Consider the following 21,340-nt stretch of genomic DNA (forward strand, 5'->3'; position numbering starts at 1 on the left):
GCATTTACAAGATTTTTTGAAGTGATCAAGGGCCATAACTCTGGCAGTAATTATCGAAAATTGCTGAAAATGAATAGACTTCTTCGTCTCATGACCTTAAACACTGTGTATAAATTTAAAGTCAATGGGATATTAACTTTAGCCTCTAGAGCGTCCACAAAATTTTTCAAAGTAATCAAGGGCCATAACTCTGGCAGTAATTATCGGAAATCGCTGAAATTCAATAGGTTACTTCGTCTCATGAACTTAAACACTGTGTATAAATTTAAAGTCAATCAGATATTAACTTTGACCTCTAGAGCGTCCACAAGATTTTCCAAAGTGATCAAGGGCCATAACTTTAGCAGTAATTATCGGAAATCGTTGAAAATCAATATGATTCATCGTCTCATGACCTCAAACACTCTGTATCAATTTAAAGTCAATCGGATATTAACTTTAGCCTCTAGAGCATTTACAAGATTTTTTTTGAAGAGATCAAGGGCCATAACTCTGGCAGTAATTATCAAAAATTGCTGAAAATGAATAGACTTCTTCGTCTCATGACCTTAAACACTGTGTATAAATTTAAAGTCAATGGGATATTAACTTTAGCCTCTAGAGCGTCCACAAGATTTTTCAAAGTAATCAAGGGCCATAACTCTGGCAGTAATTATCCGAAATCGCTGAAAATCAATAGGCTTCTTCGTCTCATGGCCTTAATCACTGTGTATAAATTTAAAGTCAATCGGATATTAACTTTGACCTCTAGGGCGTCCACAAGACTTTTCTAAGAGATCAAGGGCCATAACTCTGGCAGTAACTATTGGAAATCGCTGAAAATCAATAGGCTTCTTCGTCTTATGACCTTAAACACTGTGTATAAATTTAAAGTCAATCGGATATTAACTTTAGCCTCTAGAGCGTCCACAAGAATTTTGGATGCCGGACTGCCGGACGGACGGACGGGGGCGATGACAATATACAACCACATTTCAATGTGGGCGTCAAGGGCGTGGATTTGTCATAACTTTTGGGGGGGACGGACCAACCCTGGAATCTGGAACATTTCATTACCAAACGAAATAAATAATTACGAACAGTTTACTTTACCAGTGTTATCAAGGCTGTAACTAGGGGTAATATGATGGCAATATGGAAAAATTGACTACTACATCAAAACTGCATAAATATTAATTGTTCATGAAGTTAAGTGAATCGTCCAAAGACGTTTGTTCTACGATCAGGACTGTTCTCTTTGAATATCTTGGCGACATGAAGGGGGTCATTATGCACCGCACACGCCATCAAGTGGCTCAGTCGGTTTTGTGTCATGGAGTTGCGCAGCCGAGTTTTGATACAGCGCAGAGTGCTGAAGGATTTCTCGACTGGGCAGGAACTAGCTGGGTTCAGCAGTGTGAGATGAGAAAATCTTCGACAGAAGGGAACGTCTGCCTCACTTCAGGTGACATAATGAGGAAAGCTTCGTGCACAAGTGAAATAGATTTGGCCGAAAACTGGAGCTTGAAGAATGGCAATTCTTGTTCTAAGTCCCGATTCAGCTCCAGATACGTAGAAATAAGCTCACCATCATGTGGATATAAACCTGAAAATCTGTCCTGGCGATCAAAATCATGGGGCGGACAGAGACCTATTCGTCCCCCCCCCCCTTCCAATTCTAAGGGGTGATGGATTCACTGACCAGTTGTTAGGTCAATTTAAATCTTCATTGAATATAATCCCGATAGAACACTGAATACACAGAAAGAGAAACAGTGGGTATTTTCCCGACAGAATCTCAAATGCTGAATTCCTATGACAGGTGACATATTGGTTAGAATTAGGTCAATAAACCAATCTAAATAGCATTTACACACATGCTGAAAGAGGCTTAATTTTAAAAATATTATTGAACTTGAAGCTATATCATAGTTGTACGAATTTTATTTTATAGCAATTTCAATTTTGGTTGTCACGTGATCATTGTGCCGTTTGTCTATCATCGACGAACGAATAGAAACTTTTGCAAGTTATGTGACTAGTTACGTGATGGACAAAAGACAAATTGTGCTATAAAGAAATGCCATGGTGCCATATCAACTTATTTTGACTAAGGCATTTTCTGGATATTACTTTTGACACTATTTAAGTATTTACCAAAAAATCCATTTGATTGTTTATTTTTATCATTGTTCTTGTATTTTGATGTTTTAGATACACAATCTTGTTTTTTAGACAGTATTATTAATTAAGATTCGGAGGATTCGCGCAAATGCCATACTTGAGAATCCTGTTAGATTTTCACAAAAAATGCGAATTTCTAGCCCTGCTTTCTATTCATCAGTCTGAACTATAGATCATTTCCATGCATGAACATCAAGGTCAAGATACTATCACTTATCAGTCAATATATTTTTTTAAAATCCAAAGTTTATTGACCTTCTTACATATTGCAGCTTTAAAAAATGATGATTTTTTCAGAAAATCAAGGATATAGTCTGATTGGGTTTGTTACATAATTCCCATCCGTCGGCTTTTTGGGTAGAAATCGTGGAATAAGCTTTATTTTGAAGGTTTTGATGTTTAATGATAAAAAACCAATGTTGACATTTTTTCTGAGTAGGTCTTCATAGTATGGGAGGCCATCATTTGAGGGTAGCCATTTTGCGATAATATTCAACTTATTTTTTGTTATTTTTACCTTATTTATAATGTTATTGACATATCAACTGTGACTTGGCAATGTAATATTGGCAGGGGTCGTGACAATGTTTTAGATTTTTTTGATCACTTCATGAAGATGGCAGCCATTTTTGCTTATTTTGATTAAGTAGTAGTGTTTGGTGTCAATAAATATGTTTTCAGGGGCACAGATTCAATTTCTGCCAGTTACAAATGTGTACCAGCGGCTGCCAGGCAGGATACGCCCACATTTTGCAAGAGATGGATAGGGAACAAGCTAAAAATGTACGGTACTTTTTGTACAATCAGGGGCAATAATCCAGAAAGTTATGGTCTGAAATGCACAAATATCAAAAGGGACTGAGATCTTTGGGATATAAAGATATGATTTAAGTTTCATCAGAATCGGACAAAAATTGTGACCATTAGAGGGTTGACAACCTTCGTATTGCATACTTTTACACAATTTGCTAACAAAGAGCGGGCATTTTGTTGGGCAGTTTCATTTCGATTTTCCCGAAATTCGAATTCAACCTTCATTATGGTGGAATGGTGAAATATTTAAAATCAGAAAAAAAATTGTGATCTCTAGAGAATCCGCAAGCTAAAAATGCCATTTTTCAAACAATAAGGGGCCATAATCCAGGAAGTTAAGTTCGGGTATCCGCAATTATCAAAAGGATCCATGATCTTAGTGTGTAATGGTGATATATTTACACATTTTTTTTTAAATCAGATAAAAATTGTGACGTATAATCAAGGGCCATAATTTAGGAAGTTACTATCCGATATGCCGAATATCGAAAGGAACCAAGATCTTTGGGTTATTAACTTACATTTAAAGTTTCATAAAAATCAAAAGAAAATTGTCCACAACATTGATATACCATATTTTTACACTATTTGAGTACGAGGGGCAGCCATTTTGTTTGTCAACTATCCTTAGGGTGTAATGGTGATATATTCAAACATTTTTTTAAATCGGATAAAAATTATGACCTCTATAGGGTCCACAAGCTAAAAACGCGATTTTTCGTAAAAATCAGGGGCCATAAATCAGGAAGTTACAGTCAGATAAGGGCGACCATCGAAAGGAACCGAGATCGGATAAAAATTGTGACCTCTATAGGGTCCACAACCTTGATATACCATATTTTTACACTATTTGGGAACGAGGGGCGGCAATTTTGTGAGTTTCGGGCCGATTTTCACGAAATTCGAACTCAGCGGTCCTTAGGGAATAACAGTGATTTACTAAAACGTTTTTTTAAATCGGATAAAAATTATGATCTCTATAGGGTCCACAAGCTAAAAACGCTATTTTTCGTACAATCAGGGGCCATAATTCAGGACGTTACAGTCCGATATGCACGAATATCGAAAGGAACCTAGATCTTTGGGTTATAAACTTACATTTCAAGTTTCAACAAAATCGGAGAATGAACCAGCGGCTGCCAGACAGGATACGCCCACATTTTCGAGAGACCGATTGCGCAAAAGCTAAAAAGAATGTGATTTTTCCTACAATCAAGGGCCATAATTCAGGAAATTACAATTCGATATGCGCAAATATCGAAAGGAACCGAGATCTTTGTGTTATAAACTTACATTTCAAGTTTCAACATAATCGGATAAAAATTGTGGCCTCCATAGGATCCACAACCTTGATATATATACCATATTTTTACCCTATTTGAGAACGAAGGACGGCCATTTTGTCTGTCAGTTTTGGGCCGATTTTCACGAAATTTAAACTCAGTTGTCCTTATGGTGTAACGGTGATATAATAATACGTTTTTTTAAATCGGATAAAAATGATGACCTCTATAGGGTCCACCTCTATATGTGCGAATATCGAAAGGAACCGAGATCTTTGTGTTATAAACTTACATTTCAAGTTTCAACATAATCGGATAAAAATTGTGACCTCCATAATAGGATCCACAACGTTGATATACCATATTTTTACCCTATTTGAGAACGAAGGGCGGCCATTTTGTCTGTCAGTTTTGGGCCGATTTTCACGGAATTCGAATTCAGTCATCCTTATGGTGTGACGGTGATATAATAATACGTTTTTTTTAAATCGGATAAAAATTATGACCTCTATAGGGTCCACGAGCTAAAAAAGCAATTTTTCGTAGAATCAGGGGCCATAATTGAGGAAGTTACGGTCCGATATGCGTGAATATCGAAAGGAACCAAGATCTTTGGGTTATAAACTTACATTTCAAGTTTCAACATAATCGGATAAAAATTGTGACCTCTATAGGGTCCACAAGCTAAAAACGTGATTTTTCGTACAAACAGGGGCCATAATCCATGATGTTTCGATCCGATACATGCCAATATCGAAAGAAAACAAGATCTTTTGGAGATAAACCTATATTTCAAGTTTCATCAAAATCGGATAAGAATTGTGACCTGTAGAGTATCCACAAAAAATTGTGGACGGACGGACGGACAGGAGCGACGACAATATACGTCCACATGAAAATGTGGGCGTATAAAATTTGAGACCTCTATAGGGTCCACGACCTTGAAATAGCATATTTTTACGCTATTCGAGAACAAAGGGCGGCCATTTTGTCTGTCAGTTTTTGGCCGATTTTCACGAAATTCGAAAACAGGAGTAATGATATTAAAGACAATGTGAAAATAGATGCACTACCTTACATCCATTCTATACCTAAATTCCATAAAAACCCAGTAAAATTCAGATATATAATATCCTCCAGTATCTGCCAAACGAAACCATTAGCCAAGACTATCACCAAAGGGCTTAAATTATGCCAAACCCAACATGACATTTGGTGCAGAACACTTCGTAGCTATACTGGAATTAATAGTTTTTTTATAATTGATAAAAATAAACCTATAGTAGACACTTTAGAAAAAATCAATAAAAGAATAAATGCAAACACAATAGAAACGTTTGACTTTTCTACTTTGTATACTATGCTTCAACATGCAGATCTTAAAGATAATTTAGATTGGTTTGTAGATAAAGCCTTTAATGGAGCTTTCGGGAAAGGCAGAAACTTGATGGCCATTTATACAGAAGATGCTAAATGGATTATAAAACGTTGCAATGCCGACACTGTAGTTTTTGATAAAGAAAAATTTCAAAATATCATACATTTCCTTATTGATAATGCCATATTTGAGATTGGGGATCAGATAATGCAACAAACCCCGCCCCATTTATGGCAAACGCACATTTATATAAATACGAATTCGACTTTCAAGACCATAAAAGAAAAACAGATTACAAAGTAGCTAAAAGTCTAAACTACACCTTCCGATACATTGATGACATAACACCTATCAATGATAACGGAAATTTCAACAAATATAAAAGTGAAATATATCCTCCTGAACTAATATTAAATAAAGAAAATTCTGGTACTATAAATGCATCTGTTCTTGACCTTAACATCAATATAATTAACAATAAATTAAATTTAATGTCGATATTTTCGACAAAACGGACAAATTTGGTTTTGAAGTAGTAAAATACCCGTCAATCTATAGTAACATACCAGATACCATGCTATATAGTGTTTTCTATTCACAGGCATTACAATTTTTGACAATATGTAACGATAAAGAACTATTTCTCTCCCGAATAAAATCTCTTTACTTTAAATGCACTGCCAAAGGCACTACACAATTACACATTTTAAAAGAAATTTCAAAACTTCCATTACTTCAACATACCAAGTTTGACATTTCTTGTAAGTATATAACCGACTACATACTGGATAATAATGATCCAATTTAAATTTTATTTTAGATTTTCTGTAGTTACCTAACCCTGTCTGAATTACCTCCCTTAATGTTATGCCTTTATAAATACACTTAAAACATAGATATGACGTCACCCTTTGATGTTTTTAACCATTATATATGAGAATGTACGCTTTTCTTAAACAATTGTCAATTATTTATAAAACTGTCCATTATTTTCAATAAATAATGGACAGTTTTATAAATAATATAGACGATTGTTTAAGAAAATACCAATAATGGACAAGTATCTGAAAAATGAACATGTATTTTGGGATAATTTATTCTCTGAACAAATTAAATTACAGAAAATGAAATTACTTTAAAACCTCATAGTTACCGAAATGTCACATGACCGAATGTTGATTTCACATGTTTGTCTACATAAAGAATTCCACTTAAATCCGTCATGTGACATATGTCACTTATCCGTTTAATAGTACGTTCGGCTCTACGTTTCTATACGCCCACATTTTCACACCTTCTTTGTGGGCAATCCACAGGTCATAACTTGAAATATAGGTATATGTATCCCAAACATCTCGGTTCCTTTCTATATTGGCTTGTATGGGACCGTAACTTCATGGATTATGGCCCCTGGCTGTACACACTAGAGGTCACAATTATTAGCCCATTTTGATGAAACTGAACATGTGTATTTATAACCCAAAGATCTCGATTCTTTGCAATATTGGCGCATATCGGACCATAACTTCCTGGATTATGGCCCCGGATTGAACAAAAACAAGCCAACAGTGAGGCTGATGTCCCCCGCCGAAATCCCCAAATAAATAGATGACACATATTAATTAATCGCACATCTATTTTTTTCCAAAGTATCAAGCAATCAAACTGATTATCAACTATACACTAAGTTTCATCACCATCTATCAGATAGAATCAAAGTTATCTTGTCCCAAAGCAGGAAATTGCTTATCTCTGCTTAGCTTTAGCTCGATATGTTAATCATTGAACTCAGTCAAGACGAACATCTACATCAAGTTTAAACATCCTACCTCAATTAGAAGAAGAGTTGTTGAACTCAGCCAAGACGAACATCTACATCAAGTTTAAACATTCTACCTCAATTAGAAGAAGAGTTTGACCAATCAAAATGCTTATTGCTCGTTAGCCTAAGCAGAAAATTCTCATCATCGAACTTAGTCAAGGTATTGATGCAGTGATGGGATTTCAAAATTTTACTTGTCGGACATTTTACCGAAAATAATGGGGCATAACTCTTATCGTTATTTAAGCAGACGAATTTGTACCACAATTAAAAGTCACATGTCAAAATATTCAAATCCTGTACGTAATAAAAATAGGTGAACCTCGCTATTTTTCATATTTAATTCCCGTACAGTATTCAATTCATACCACAATTAAAAACCACATGTCAACAAAATATTCAAATCCCGTACGTAATAAAAAATTGGTGACCTCGCTATTTTTCACACTTAATTCCCGTACGGCATTCAAATTTATGTCAGTAAATGTCCTACAAAATTAAGCATTTTCGTGATATGTTGAATGAAAGCTTGCCGATCCTGCTTCGGCATCAAATTCACAACCATAATATTCCTTTAGAATTACGTGTCTTCGTTTATACGGCAGCAAATGAATGCAGAACTTCCGAAATAGTTAAATCACTTGTAAACAGGCATAGCTAACTTCAGCGAATAACACTCTTTCATAGTCACGACAGAGTGACAGGCATCATAGGCAACACAGCAGAATGATTGACGCCTACAAATACGTTAGAATTTCTGCTCATATAGCTATTGGTAGCCCCTCCCCTTTTTGTTATTTTGCTGGGTGCGTACTAGTCTCGGTCACCCAGAAACTCCTAGTCTTCAACATCTTCGTAGAATATTTTTCTGGATAAAAGAGACTAATAGCCTACGTGACTCATCACACGGCTTCATAGTAAGCACTGCCTAATAATATGTTAAGCAATATTCGTGCTGCGCTCGAGATCAAGGGAAAGTGCCACTGTGGATGAGAATTTCTATATGGATTCTTAAAAGACGTAAAAGATATCGTAGACAAAATGACTGTCAATTGATTTAGGGTGTTATTTACTCTTACGATATGTGACATCTATGATTAGTTTATTATAGATGATGTCGGCTCACATCAATGCGATTAAGATGCCCGACAAATGAGGTGGATTAAAATTATAATCATTCTTATTGAATTGATGAATAGTCCGACAAAAGGAAAGCAATGACTTCTGTTTAAGATTAGATTGATGAATTGTCCGACAAAGGATTAAGTCAGTCAATCAAGGCAGATTAAGTAGTTAAATCAAGGTAGGTTTATACTATAGACGGTATAACACGATAAATACGTTGATCACTTAATTACCTTATAAACCCAGCGTATCATCGACGATAATCGGGTTGAGTGGTAGTTATACACTCAGTAAACTATATTAATTTCAGAATTTTGAATATTATTCACCATGTCTTGATGTCCGATTGGGCATATTCCCGGTCGGACAATTTTGGGCGTTTGGAAAAAAGATTCGGACAAGTCCGGAATATACGGGCAAAATCCCATCACTGTATTGATGTAATGAAACTATACACCAAGTTTCATCACTCTCACTTAATTAGAACTAAAGTTATTGTGTTCCAAAGCATCAACCAATCAAATTGCTTATCTCTGCTTACCCTAAGCAGAAAATGCTGATCTTCGCACTCCATCAAGGCATTGACCTCATAAACCCCTACACCAAGTTTGAACATTCTAGCTCAATTAGAAGGAGGGTTATTGTGTTCCAAAGTCTCGGCCAATCAAATTGCTTATCGCTCTGCTTACCCTGAGCAGAAAATACTCATCAACGAACTTCGTCAAGGTATTGATGTAATGAAACTATACACCAAGTTTCATCACTCTCACTTAATTGGAACTAAAGTTATCATGTCCCAAAGCATCAACCAATCAAATTGCTTATCTTTGCTTACCCTAAGCAGAAAATGTTATCTTCACACTCCATCAAGGCATTGACCTAATAAACACCTACACCAAGTTTGAACATTCTAGCTCAATTAGAAGGAGGGTTATTGTGTTCCAAAGTCTCGGCCAATCAAATTGCTTATCGCTCTGCTTACCCTGAGCAGAAAATGCTCATTATCGAACTTAGTCAAGGTATTGATGAAATGAAACTATACACCAAGTTTCATCTCTCTCACTTAACTAGAACTAAAGTTATTGTGTCCCAAAGCATCAACCAATCAAATTGCTTATCTCTGCTTACCCTAAGCCGAAAATGCTCATCTTCGAACTCCATCAAGGCATTGACCTAATAAACACCTACACCAAGTTTGAACATTCTAGGTCAATTAGAAGCAGAGTTATTGTGTCCCAAAAAGTGTGACGGACAGACAGACGGACGGACAGACAGACAGACGGACGAACCCATTTTAATAGTCCCCTGCTTTCTTCGAAAGGCGGGTGACAAAAAACGTGTTTTGAGCTTGTGGAACCTATGCAGGTCACAATTTTTATCCGATTATAAAAAAAACGTTCAAATATATCACCGTTACACCATAATGACAGTTGAATTTGAATTTCGTGAATTGGTTTGTGCCTTTGATCCTGTGTCCTGTCACTTATATCAGAGTATATATTAAATTTTAAATCAAAATTGGGACGGCTGGTACCCTCCATATTAACTACAGTATTAAGAAAATTATCAATATCTAAATCATTCTCGTGGGCAGCCTTTCCATCACAACTTTGACGGCTATTATCCCCCATATCAAGAATATCAAAATTTTACGGCTATTATCTTCCATATGGAGTACATTACCAATGTAATCAGTATCCAAATGCTTATCACATATATTCTCATTGTCAATATTTGTTTTCGACTGTGTTGTAAACATGTGGTCTCCATGTAGAATATTTTGGACTGTCTGTGTATGCTTGCATTGTATGACTGGAGTGTTTTGTCACATGCATTCATGAGCATGTGCATGTTGTTTTAAGAATATATCCATTATTTTATGGCTTGTTGTTTTAGAAAACTATACATTATTTGTATCTCTATGGTGCTATGTTTTAAGTCTGATAATAGCCTCAGACTGTCCATTATGTAAATACAAAGAAAAACTTCGGGGCTAACGCCCCTCAGTTGTTCTTTCTATTTACATAATGGACAGTCTGAGGCCATTATCCATCATTTACATAGTACGATTTCTTCAACATACCTGTTTTGCATTTCTTGTGTGGGGTATTATATTAATATATTATTATATATTGTACAATTACATAACTTAATAATTCCGATTAGTCGCTAGAACTTATGGTTTTTAAGGTTTTAACATTATTTTATCTGGATTATCATCGCCCTTATTATTGTGATTTTTTATCACCTTCTAAGATATGACGGCTGTCCCTCGAGACAGTCTACATTTCCTACTTGCTTCTCTGTATTCAGTTTTGTTTTTGTTTTTTGTGACTATGGAACATGTACCCTATATGTACTAAATACTGAAGCGTTTCTTTATTGAATTTAAGAGTTTAGACTACTTTTTTATACATTTCACCATTCGTTTGACATTTTGTTCTCTAGTCGGGTAAACTAGTGATCAGGTGACGGACGGTATCTGGTCAGATCTATTTATCTCGACGATCGGTGCCTGACAGAATACTGTAAGACAGCATTTCCGGCAGTCTATATTTCAAAATTTTCTGGGGGAGGACTCCCTACTTTGACGCTCGTTAGTGGGCATCGTCGTGATTCGCAAGTCCGTTCATTTGACACTTTACCTCATCGATCAGTGCCTGAAATACTGCCAGGCTGCATTTCCGGCAACCTGTTGAAGCTCGTGCATTTGCCCCCTTAACCTTGGACTTTGCCCCAGCTTTGCCCCTTCAATTACCGACGGCTGGTGCCACCACTGCTAGCATCCTAAGAGGAAACATCGAGAAACTAAAAAATGTTCTTGATTGTTCGACGTTTGGCTGTTCCCTGCGTTGAAAGTGAATGAGAACGGAGTGAGCATGGCGCAGTCACTATAGGCGTGGCAAAAAAGTGGCTTACGTCTGGTAGGCACGTCATGGGATTGTGGTGAGAACGTATCTCAGTCTGACTGCTAACCGCAAGATTATGGTCGGAACATGGTGCGCGTATTCAGATCTTGAGCGCGCTGGGTGTAGAAAGCGCGTGGTGTGATCGTGGCAGGAGCATGATGGGCGCTTGTCAATGTGGCATAAGCCCCACGCTGCCGTTACACTCTCTTCATGCCAGAAGACCAAATGAATAGCCTTTTCTTTTCCAGGAAAATCGATATCAGCTCAGTGGTCATCTCGGATCAGTAATTTCCATCGTTGGATAATATACCAAATCAATCTGACACGGTACCGGCTTTCAGGAATGTGCTATCAGCTCAGTGGTCATCTCGGATCAGTAATTTCCATGGTTGGATAATATACCAAATCGGTCCGACACGGTACCGGCTTTCAGGAATGTGCTACAAGTTAATAGCCTACATAGCTGAATTGGACGCAGAAACGTGTAAATAACAACGACAAGTAAATATATGATAATAATACGTTTATGTTCTGCTGACTTGAAAATATGCTAAATTGATCATTGATCATTTTAGACAGTTATATATGTCAGAAATTGAATCTGCACCACCGAAAACATATATATTGACACAAAAGACAATCAGCAGATCGTTCGATTTTTCCACCACAAGTGGCAGCAATATTGGCAATATGCTAAATATGTGAACATGTGATCATTTTACAAAGTTGTAAATGTCAGAAAAATTCTGCGCCCCTGTAGTAAGCATATATATTGACATCAAACACTACTACTTAATCAAAATCTGGACATGTCCCAATTCCCGCCAAAAATTGCTGCCATCTTGGAAATATGCTAGTATGTGAACATGTGATCAATTTACAAGGTTATAAATGACAGAAAAGGAATCTACGACCCCGAAAACAAATATATTGACACCAAAGACTACTACTTAATCAAAATCTTCACATCGTCTCATTTTCCCACCAAAAATGGCAGCCATCTTGGAAATATGCTAATTATGTAAACATGTGATCATTTTACAAGTTTGTAAATGTCAGAAATGGAATCTGTGACCCCGAAAACATATATATTGACACCAAACACTACTCTTAAACAAAATCTTCATATTGCCCATTTTGGAGCTAAAAATAGCCGCCATCTTGGACGGAATATCTTCATGAAGTGATGGGAAAAAAATCTGAAATATAGTTATGACCCCTGTGAATACTAATACAGTGCCAAATCACAGTTGATATGTCGATAACATTATAAATAGGGTGACAATAAACAAAAATAAGATGGAATATTATCGAAAATGGCTACCCTCAGATAATGGCCTCCCGTACCATGAAGACCTACACAGAAAAAATGTCAACATTGTCTTGTTTTTTTGTCATTACACATCGAAACCTTCAAAATAAAGCTTATTCCATGATTTCAACCCAAAAAGCCGACGGATTTACATTAAGGATCGGACTAATAAACGTTACTGATAAAAGTTGATCATATTTCAGGGCTAACATGAATAATTTCGATATAGTGTCCAACGAATTGTCTTTTTACAGCATACCTTCTTCAGCTGGTTTAAAAAAGTGAATGACTGATAATAAGCTGACTTAACTTTGTTTTCTGAATGCAAAGGTGGAGCAAAAACCAGTTCAAAGATAGGTTGCCAGGCAACGAAACATACGCCCACAGCAGCTATATCATCCGGGCAGTCAACAAGAGTTGTCGCATATTTTGACCTTTTTCGGTAATGAAACATTTATAATACATTAAAATCTGATTAAGAGTAACAACTCATTAAGTAATTATCAAAAAACCATTAGAATTTATTTGGTTTTTATAAAGTTCTGTCCCATGCTAACGTTAAAGACCTTAAAAACTGTGTTATCAATCTGAAGTCAATCGGATGATAACTTTAGCCTCTAGAGCGTCACAAGATTTTTCAAAGTGATCAAGGGCCATAACTCTGGCAGTAATTATCCGAAATCGTTGAAAATCAATAGGCTTCTTCGTCTCATGACCTTAAACACTGTGTATAAATTTAAAGTCAATTGAATATTAACTTTAGCCTCTAGAGCGTCCACAAGATTTTTCAAAGTGATCAAGGGCCATAACTCTAGCAGTAATTATCGGAAATCGCTGAAAATCAATAGGCTTCTTCGTCTCATGACCTTCAACACTGTGTATAAATTTAAAGTCAATCGGATATTAACTTTAGCCTCTAGAGCGTCCACAAGATTTTTCAAAGTGATCAAGGGCCATAACTCTGGTAGTATTTATTGGAAATCGCTGAAAATCAATAGGCTTCTTCGTCTCATGACCTTAAACACTTTGTATAAATTTAAATTCAATCGAATCTTAACTTTGACCTCTAGAGAGTCCACAAGATTTTTTGAAGTGATCAAGGGCCATAACTCAGGCAGTAATTATCGAAAATCGTTGAAAATCAATAGGGTTCTTCGTCTCATGACCTTAAACACCGTGTACAAATTTAAAGTCAATCGGATATTAACTTTGACCTCTAGAGCGTCCACAAGATTTTTTGAAGTGATCAAGGGCCATGACTCAGGCAGTAATTATCGAAAATTGTTGAAAATCAATATGCTTCTTCGTCTCATGACCTTAAACACTGTGTACAAATTTAAAATCAATCGGATATTAACTTTGACCTCTAGAGCGTCCACAAGATTTTTTGAAGTGATCAAGGGCCATAACTCTGGCAGTAATTGTCAGAAATCGTTGAAAATGAATAGGCTTCTTCGTCTCATGACCTTAAACACTGTATATAAATTATAAGTCAATCGGATATTAACTTTGACCTCTAGAGCGTCCACAAGATTTTTTGACGTGATCAAGGGCCATAACTCAGGCAGTCATTATCGAAAATTGTTGAAAATGAATAGGCTTCTTCGTCTCATGACCTTAAACACTGTATATAAATTATAAGTCAATCGGATATTAACTTTGACCTCTAGAGCGTCCACAAGATTTTTTGAGGTGATCAAGGGCCATAACTCAGGCAGTAATTATCGAAAATTGTTGAAAATCAATAGGCTTCCTCGTCTCATGACCTTAAACACTGTGTACAAATTTAAAATCAATCGGATATTAACTTTGACCTCTAGAGCGTCCACAAGATTTTTTGAAGTGATTAAGGGCCATAACTCTGGCAGTAATTATCGGAAATCGCTGAAAATCAATAGGCTTCTTCGTCTCATGCCCTTAAACACTGTGTATAAATTTAAAGTCAATTGGATATTAACTTTAGCCTCTAGAGCGTCCACAAACAATCGTGGACGCCGGACGGACGGGGGCGACAACAAAATCCGACCACATTTCAATGTGGGCGTATAAAAAGGCCTTCTCGATATCTGTCTTTGAGAAGGCTTTTTCCCCAGAGATGACTTATCTTGGCCATCTGAACAATTTACTTACAAATGTTAGCTATTTTTGGGGCTTGATCATTTTTTTATATTTTGTGCAATTCCAAGTAGAGTATACATATGCGTAATTCACTATAAGCTGTGACCAGGCCAGACAGCAGGATTAAGCTTGTTTCCCCTCTAGTGTGTTTAATTGCTACATTCTCTTGCATAGCTTATACTTGGCTGTCTGAATGGCATATTAGTGTTTTGAGAGAAACAGCACATTTTTAATTATCACATTCACTTTTTCTTATCTTGTTCATCAATATTAAATAAAAGAGAAATAAAATATTAGTCAGAATACATACTCAGATTTTGAAAATGCATGTTCATTAATGGCCTCTATGACGGCTTGAAAAGATATTTTGGAAGTTAACGTGTGACCATGGTATATAATAGGTTCGTCATTTGGACCGTCCCAGCAATCCACTGAAACAACCAAAAAAAAAAAAAAGAAAGATAGGTTGCCAGGCAAAGAAACATACGCCCACAGCAGCTATATCGTCCAGGCAGTCAACAATAGTTGTCACATATTTTTACTTTTTTCGGTAATGGAACATTTATAATACATTAAAATCTGAATAAGAGTAACAACTCATTAAGTAATTATCAGAAAACCATTAGAATTTGTTTGGTTTTTCTAAAGTTCTGCCCCATGCTAACGTTTAGTATACAAAACTTTTAACATCATGGATTTAGCTGTTTAATAAGTCATAAAGATTCATTGAAAATCAATATACTTGTTCGTCTCAAGACCTTAAACACTGTGTATCAATTTAAAATCAATCGGATATTAACTTTAGCCTCTAGAGCGTCCACAAGATTTTTTGTAGTGATCAAGGGCCATAACTCTGGCAGTAATTATCGGAAATTGCTGAAAATCAATAGGCTTTTCGTCTCGTGACCTTAAACACTGTGTATAAATTTAAATCGGATATTAAATTTAGCCTCTAGAGCCTCCACAAGATTTTTCAAAGTGATCAAGGGCTATAACTCGGGCAAAAATTATCGGAAATCGCTGAAAATCAAAAGGATTCTTCGTCTCATGACCTTAAACACTGTGTATCAATTTAAAGTCAATCGGATATTAACTTTAGCCTCTAGAGCGTCCACAAGATTTTTCAAAGTGATCAAGGGCCATAACTCTGGCAGTAATTATCAGAAATCTCTGAAAATCACAAGGCGTCTTCGTCTCATGACCTTAAACACTGTGTATAAATTTAAAGTCAATCATATATTAACTTTAGCCTCTAGAGCGTCCACAAGATTTTTCAAAGTGATCGATGGCCATAACTCTGACAGTAATTATCGGGAATCACTGAAAATCACTGGGATTCTTCATCTTATGACCTTAAACAATGTGTATAAATTTAAAGTCAATCGGATATTAACTTTAGCCTGTAGAGCAACAACAAGATTTTTCAAAGTGATCAAGGGCCATAACTCTGACAGTAATTATCGGAAATCGCTGAAAATCAATAGGTTTCTTCGTCTCATGACCTTAAACACTGTGTATAAATTGAAAGTCAATCGGATATTAACTTTAGCCTCCAGAGCGTCCACAAAATTTTTCAAAGTGATCAAGGGCCATAACTCTGACAGTAATTATCGGAAATTGCTGAAAATCAATAGGCTTCTTCTTCTCATGACCTTAAACACCGTGTATAAAATTAAAGTCAATCGGATATTAACTTTAGCGTCCACAAGATTTTTCAAAGTGATCAAGGGCCATAACTCAGGCAACCAGCGGCTGCCAGGCAGGATACGCCCACATTTTCGGGAGATGGATAGAGAACAAGCCAACAAGAATTCAGGAAATTACAATTCGATATGCACGAATATCGAAAGGAACTGAGATCTTTGTGTTATAAACTTACATTTCAAGTTTCAACAAAATTGGATAACCAGCGGCTGCCAGGCAGGATACGCCCACATTTTCGAGAGATGAATAGAGAACAAGCTAACAAGAAAGTGATTTTTCCTACAATCAAGGGCCATAATTCAGGAAATTACAATTCGATATGCGCATATATCGAAAGGAACTGAGATCTTTGTGTTATAAACTTACATTTCAAGTTTCAACAAAATCGGATAAAAATTGTGACCTCTATAGGGTCCACCCACAACCTTGATATACCATATTTTTACGCTATTTGAGAACAAACGGCGGCCATTTTGTCTGTCAATTTTGGGCGATTTTCATAAAATTCAAACTCAACTGTCCTTAGGGTGGAACGGTAATATAATAATACGTTTTTTTAAATCGGATAAAAATTATGACCTCTAATGGGTCCACAAGCTAAAAACATGATTTTTCGTACAATTAGGGGCCATAATTCAGGAAGTTACGGTCCGATATGGGCAAATATTGAAAGGAACCGAGATCTTTGGGTTATAAACTTATAGTTCAAGTTTCAACAAAATCGGATAAAAATTGTGACCTCTATAGGGTCCACAACCTTGATATACCATATTTTTACGCTATTTGAGAATGAACGGCGGCCATTTTGTCTGTCAATTTTGGGCCGATTTTCATGAAATTCAAACTCAGTTGTCCTTAGGGTGTAACGGTGATATAATAATATGTTTTTTTAAATCGGATAAAAATTATGACCTCTATAGGGTCCACAAGCTAAAAACGCGATTTTTCGTACAATTAGGGGCCATAGTTCAGAAAAAATTACGGTCCGATACGCGCGAATATCGAAAGGAACCGAGATCTTTGGGTTATAGACTTACATTTCAAGTTTCAACAAAATCGGATAAAAATTGTGACCTCTATAGGGTCCACAACCTTGATATACCATTATCTTACGCTATTTGAGAACGAACGGCGGCCATTTTGTCTGTCAATTTTGGGCCGATTTTCACGAAATTCGAATTCAGTTGTCCTTAGGGTGTAACGGTGATATAATAATACGTTTTTTTAAATCGGATAAAAATTATGACCTCTATAGGGTCCACAAGCTAAAAACGCGATTTTTCGTACAATTAGGGGCCATAATTCAGGAAATTACGGTCCGATATGCGCGAATATCGAAAGGAACCAAGATCTTTGGGTTATAGATTTACATTTCAAGTTTCAACAAAATCGGATAAAAATTGTGACCTCTATAGGGTCCACAACCTTGATATACCATTATCTTACGCTATTTGAGAACGAACGGCGGCCATTTTGTCTGTCAATTTTGGGCCGATTTTCACGAAATTCGAATTCAGTTGTCCTTAGGGTGTAACGGTGATATAATAATACGTTTTTTTAAATCGGATAAAAATTATGACCTCTATAGGGTCCACAAGCTAAAAACGCGATTTTTCGTACAATTAGGGGCCATAATTCAGGAAATTACGGTCCGATATGCGCGAATATCGAAAGGAACCAAGATCTTTGGGTTATAGATTTACATTTCAAGTTTCAACAAAATCGGATAAAAATTGTGACCTCTATAGGGTCTACAACCTTGATATACCATTTTCTTACGCTATTTGAGAACGAACGGCGGCCATTTTGTCTGTCAATTTTGGGCCGATTTTCACGAAATTCGAATTCAGTTGTCCCTAGGGTGTAACGGTGATATAATAATACGTTTTTTTAAATCGGGTAAAAATTATGACTTCTATAGGGTCCACAAGCTAAAAACGTGATTTTTCGTACAATCAGGGGTCATAATTCAGGAAGTTACAGTCCGATATGCACGAATATCGAAAGGAACCGAGATCTTTGGGTTATAAACTTACATTTCAAGTTTCAACAAAATCGGATAAAAATTGTGACCCCTATAGGGTCCACAACCTTAATATACCATATTCTTATGCTATTTGGGAACGAATGGCGGCCATTTTGTCTGTCAATTTTGGGCTGATTATCACGAAATTCAAACTCAGTCATCCTTAGGGTGTAACGGTGATATAATAGAATGTTTTTTTAAATCGGATAAAAATTATGACTTCTATAGGGTCCACAAGCTAAAAACGTGATTTTTCGTACAATCAGGGGCCATAATTCAGGAAGTTACGGTCCGATATGCACAAATATCGAAAGGAACCGAGATCTTTGGGTTATAAACTTACATTTCAAGTTTCAACAAAATCGGATAAAAATTGTGACCCCTATAGGCGTCACAACCTTGATATACCATATTCTTACGCTATTTGGGAACGAACAGCGGCCATTTTGTCTGTCAATTTTGGGCCGATTTTCACGAAATTTGAACTCAGTCATCTTTAGGGTGTAACGGTGATATAATAGAACGGTTTTTTAAATCGGATAAAAATTATGACTTCTATAGGGTCCACAAGCTAAAAACGTGATTTTTCGTACAATCAGGGGCCATAATTCAGGAAGTTACTGTCCGATATGCGCAAATATCGAAAGGAACTGAGATCTTTGGGTTATAAACTTACATTTAAAGTTTCAACAAAATCGGATAAAAATTGTGACCTCTATAGGGTCCACAAGCTAAAAACGTGATTTTTCGTACAAACAGTGGCCATAATCCATGAAGTTTCGATCCGATACATGCCAATATCGAAAGCAGCCGAGATCTTTTGGGGATAAACCTATATTTCAAGTTTCGTCGAAATCGGATAAGAATTGTGACCTGTAGAGAGTCCACAAACAATTGTGGACGGACGGACGGACAGGGGCGACGGCATAATACGTCCACATGAAAATGTGGGCGTATAAAAATTGTGACCTCTATAGAGTCCACAACCGTGATATACCATCTTTTTACGCTATTTGAGAACGAACGGCGGCCATTTTGTCTGTCAATTTTGGGCCGATTTCCACGACATACGAACTCGGTCGTCCTTAGGGTGTAACGGTGATATAATAATACGTTTTTTTAAATCAGATAAAAATTATGACCTCTATAGGGTCCACAAGCTAAAAACGCGATTTTTCGTACAATCAGGGGCCATAATTCAGGAAGATACAGTCTGATATGCACGAATATCGAAAGGAACCGAGATCTTTGGGATATAAACTTACATTTCAGGTTTCAACAAAATCGGATAAAAATTTTAAACCTCTATAGGGTCCACAACCTTGATATACCATATTTTTAAGCTAGTTGAGAATGAAGGGCGGCCATTTTGTCTGTCAATTATGTGTCGATTTTCACGAAATTTGAACTCAGTTGTCCTTAGGGTGTAACGGTGATATAATAATACGGTTTTTTAAATCGGAGAAAAATTATGACCTCTATAGGGTCCACAAACTACAAACACGATTTTTCGTGCAATCAGGGGCCATAATTCAGGAACTTAAGTTCCGATATGCGCGAATATCAAAAGGAACCAAGATCTTTGGGTTATAAACTTACATTTCAAGTTTCAACAAAATTGAATAAAAAGTGTGACCTCTATAGGGTCCACAACCTTGATATACCGTATTAGACCGGAGGCTTAGCGCAGGGGGGGGGGGGTGGGGGTGGGTCCATCAAATGGGCACAAAACCAGACCCAACTTTTCTAGAGTAAAATTTTGCGTAGAATACGATGCCGAGTGGTAATCAGTCCACCGTTGGGGCGTTTTCGAGATATTCGGGGTCAAAGGTCAAATGAGTTCATTTGCACTGAAAGTGAATGCGCAGTCATTCTTGTATTATGAAAAGAAGCTGAAAATGATCGAAAGTAATCACACTTTCAATAAAAATGTAAACTTGCTAAATCCACCTTAGTGACCCTGGAGGACAAAAGGTGAAATTTACCTTTTTTGCACTAGGAAGATTTAAAGTAATAAATCTTGGTGTAAAATATAAAAACTAAAGTGAAACATGTTCTAATTAATAATAGGAACATTTAAAATTTATCTTTAGGGGGTCTTAGCACCAAATTTTTACTTTGGAACGTCGAAAATGATCTTGCATCACAGAACCAACAGACTTTGAAACCTGTTTCAAAAATACGTAAAAACTGTCAAATCGAAATCTCTCGGATTTTTTTTCACAACGATTGTTATACATAACGATACTAGTTATCTGAAATAGTTTCAGTGTTAGACTCCAGCCTGCAGGCCGCGTGGATTTCCGAGAATCCCAGTCTAGGAAAACCGAAGTTAATCTGTAACAGGAAAACACGTATCTGACGACGATTAAAAGTTTGCAAATTTTTTATGAGTTTTTATGAAGTTCTCCGGAACATGGACGCAGATAAAACCGACGAATGCATTGTACATAGTAGTTCACAGGATATATATGTCGTATTGGTAAATGTTAGCGGGGAAAATGTTGGCAGGCTTTGTGACGCGGCCTGCAGACTGAACTCCAGCCATGAAACTATCCAATTGTTTTTTCAGACAACTAATAGTAGTATCATTATGTATAGCATTCGTTGTAAAACTAATTCGGAGAGATTTTGCTTTAACAGTTTTTATGTATTTTTGAAAAAGGTTCCGAAGCGTTTTGGTTCTA

At 36.5% G+C, this 21,340-nt stretch overlaps 1 protein-coding gene across 4 annotated transcripts in view; it reads right to left on the reverse strand.

Annotated features, from left to right (window-relative positions):
- LOC126825412 (inactive phospholipase C-like protein 2) overlaps positions 1–21,340 on the reverse strand; it is a 369,332-nt gene that overhangs the window by 123,027 nt on the left and 224,965 nt on the right. For all 4 annotated transcript variants that reach the window (XM_056102008.1, XM_056102007.1, XM_056102009.1 and 1 more), the window contains exon 11: positions 15,234–15,354. In XM_056102008.1, the coding sequence (XP_055957983.1) occupies positions 15,234–15,354 (121 nt within the window). The remainder of the gene's footprint in view (positions 1–15,233; positions 15,355–21,340) is intronic.

Source organism: Patella vulgata, chromosome 6, assembly GCF_932274485.2.
Source record: "Patella vulgata chromosome 6, xgPatVulg1.2, whole genome shotgun sequence".
Lineage (NCBI taxonomy): Eukaryota > Metazoa > Mollusca > Gastropoda > Patellidae > Patella > Patella vulgata.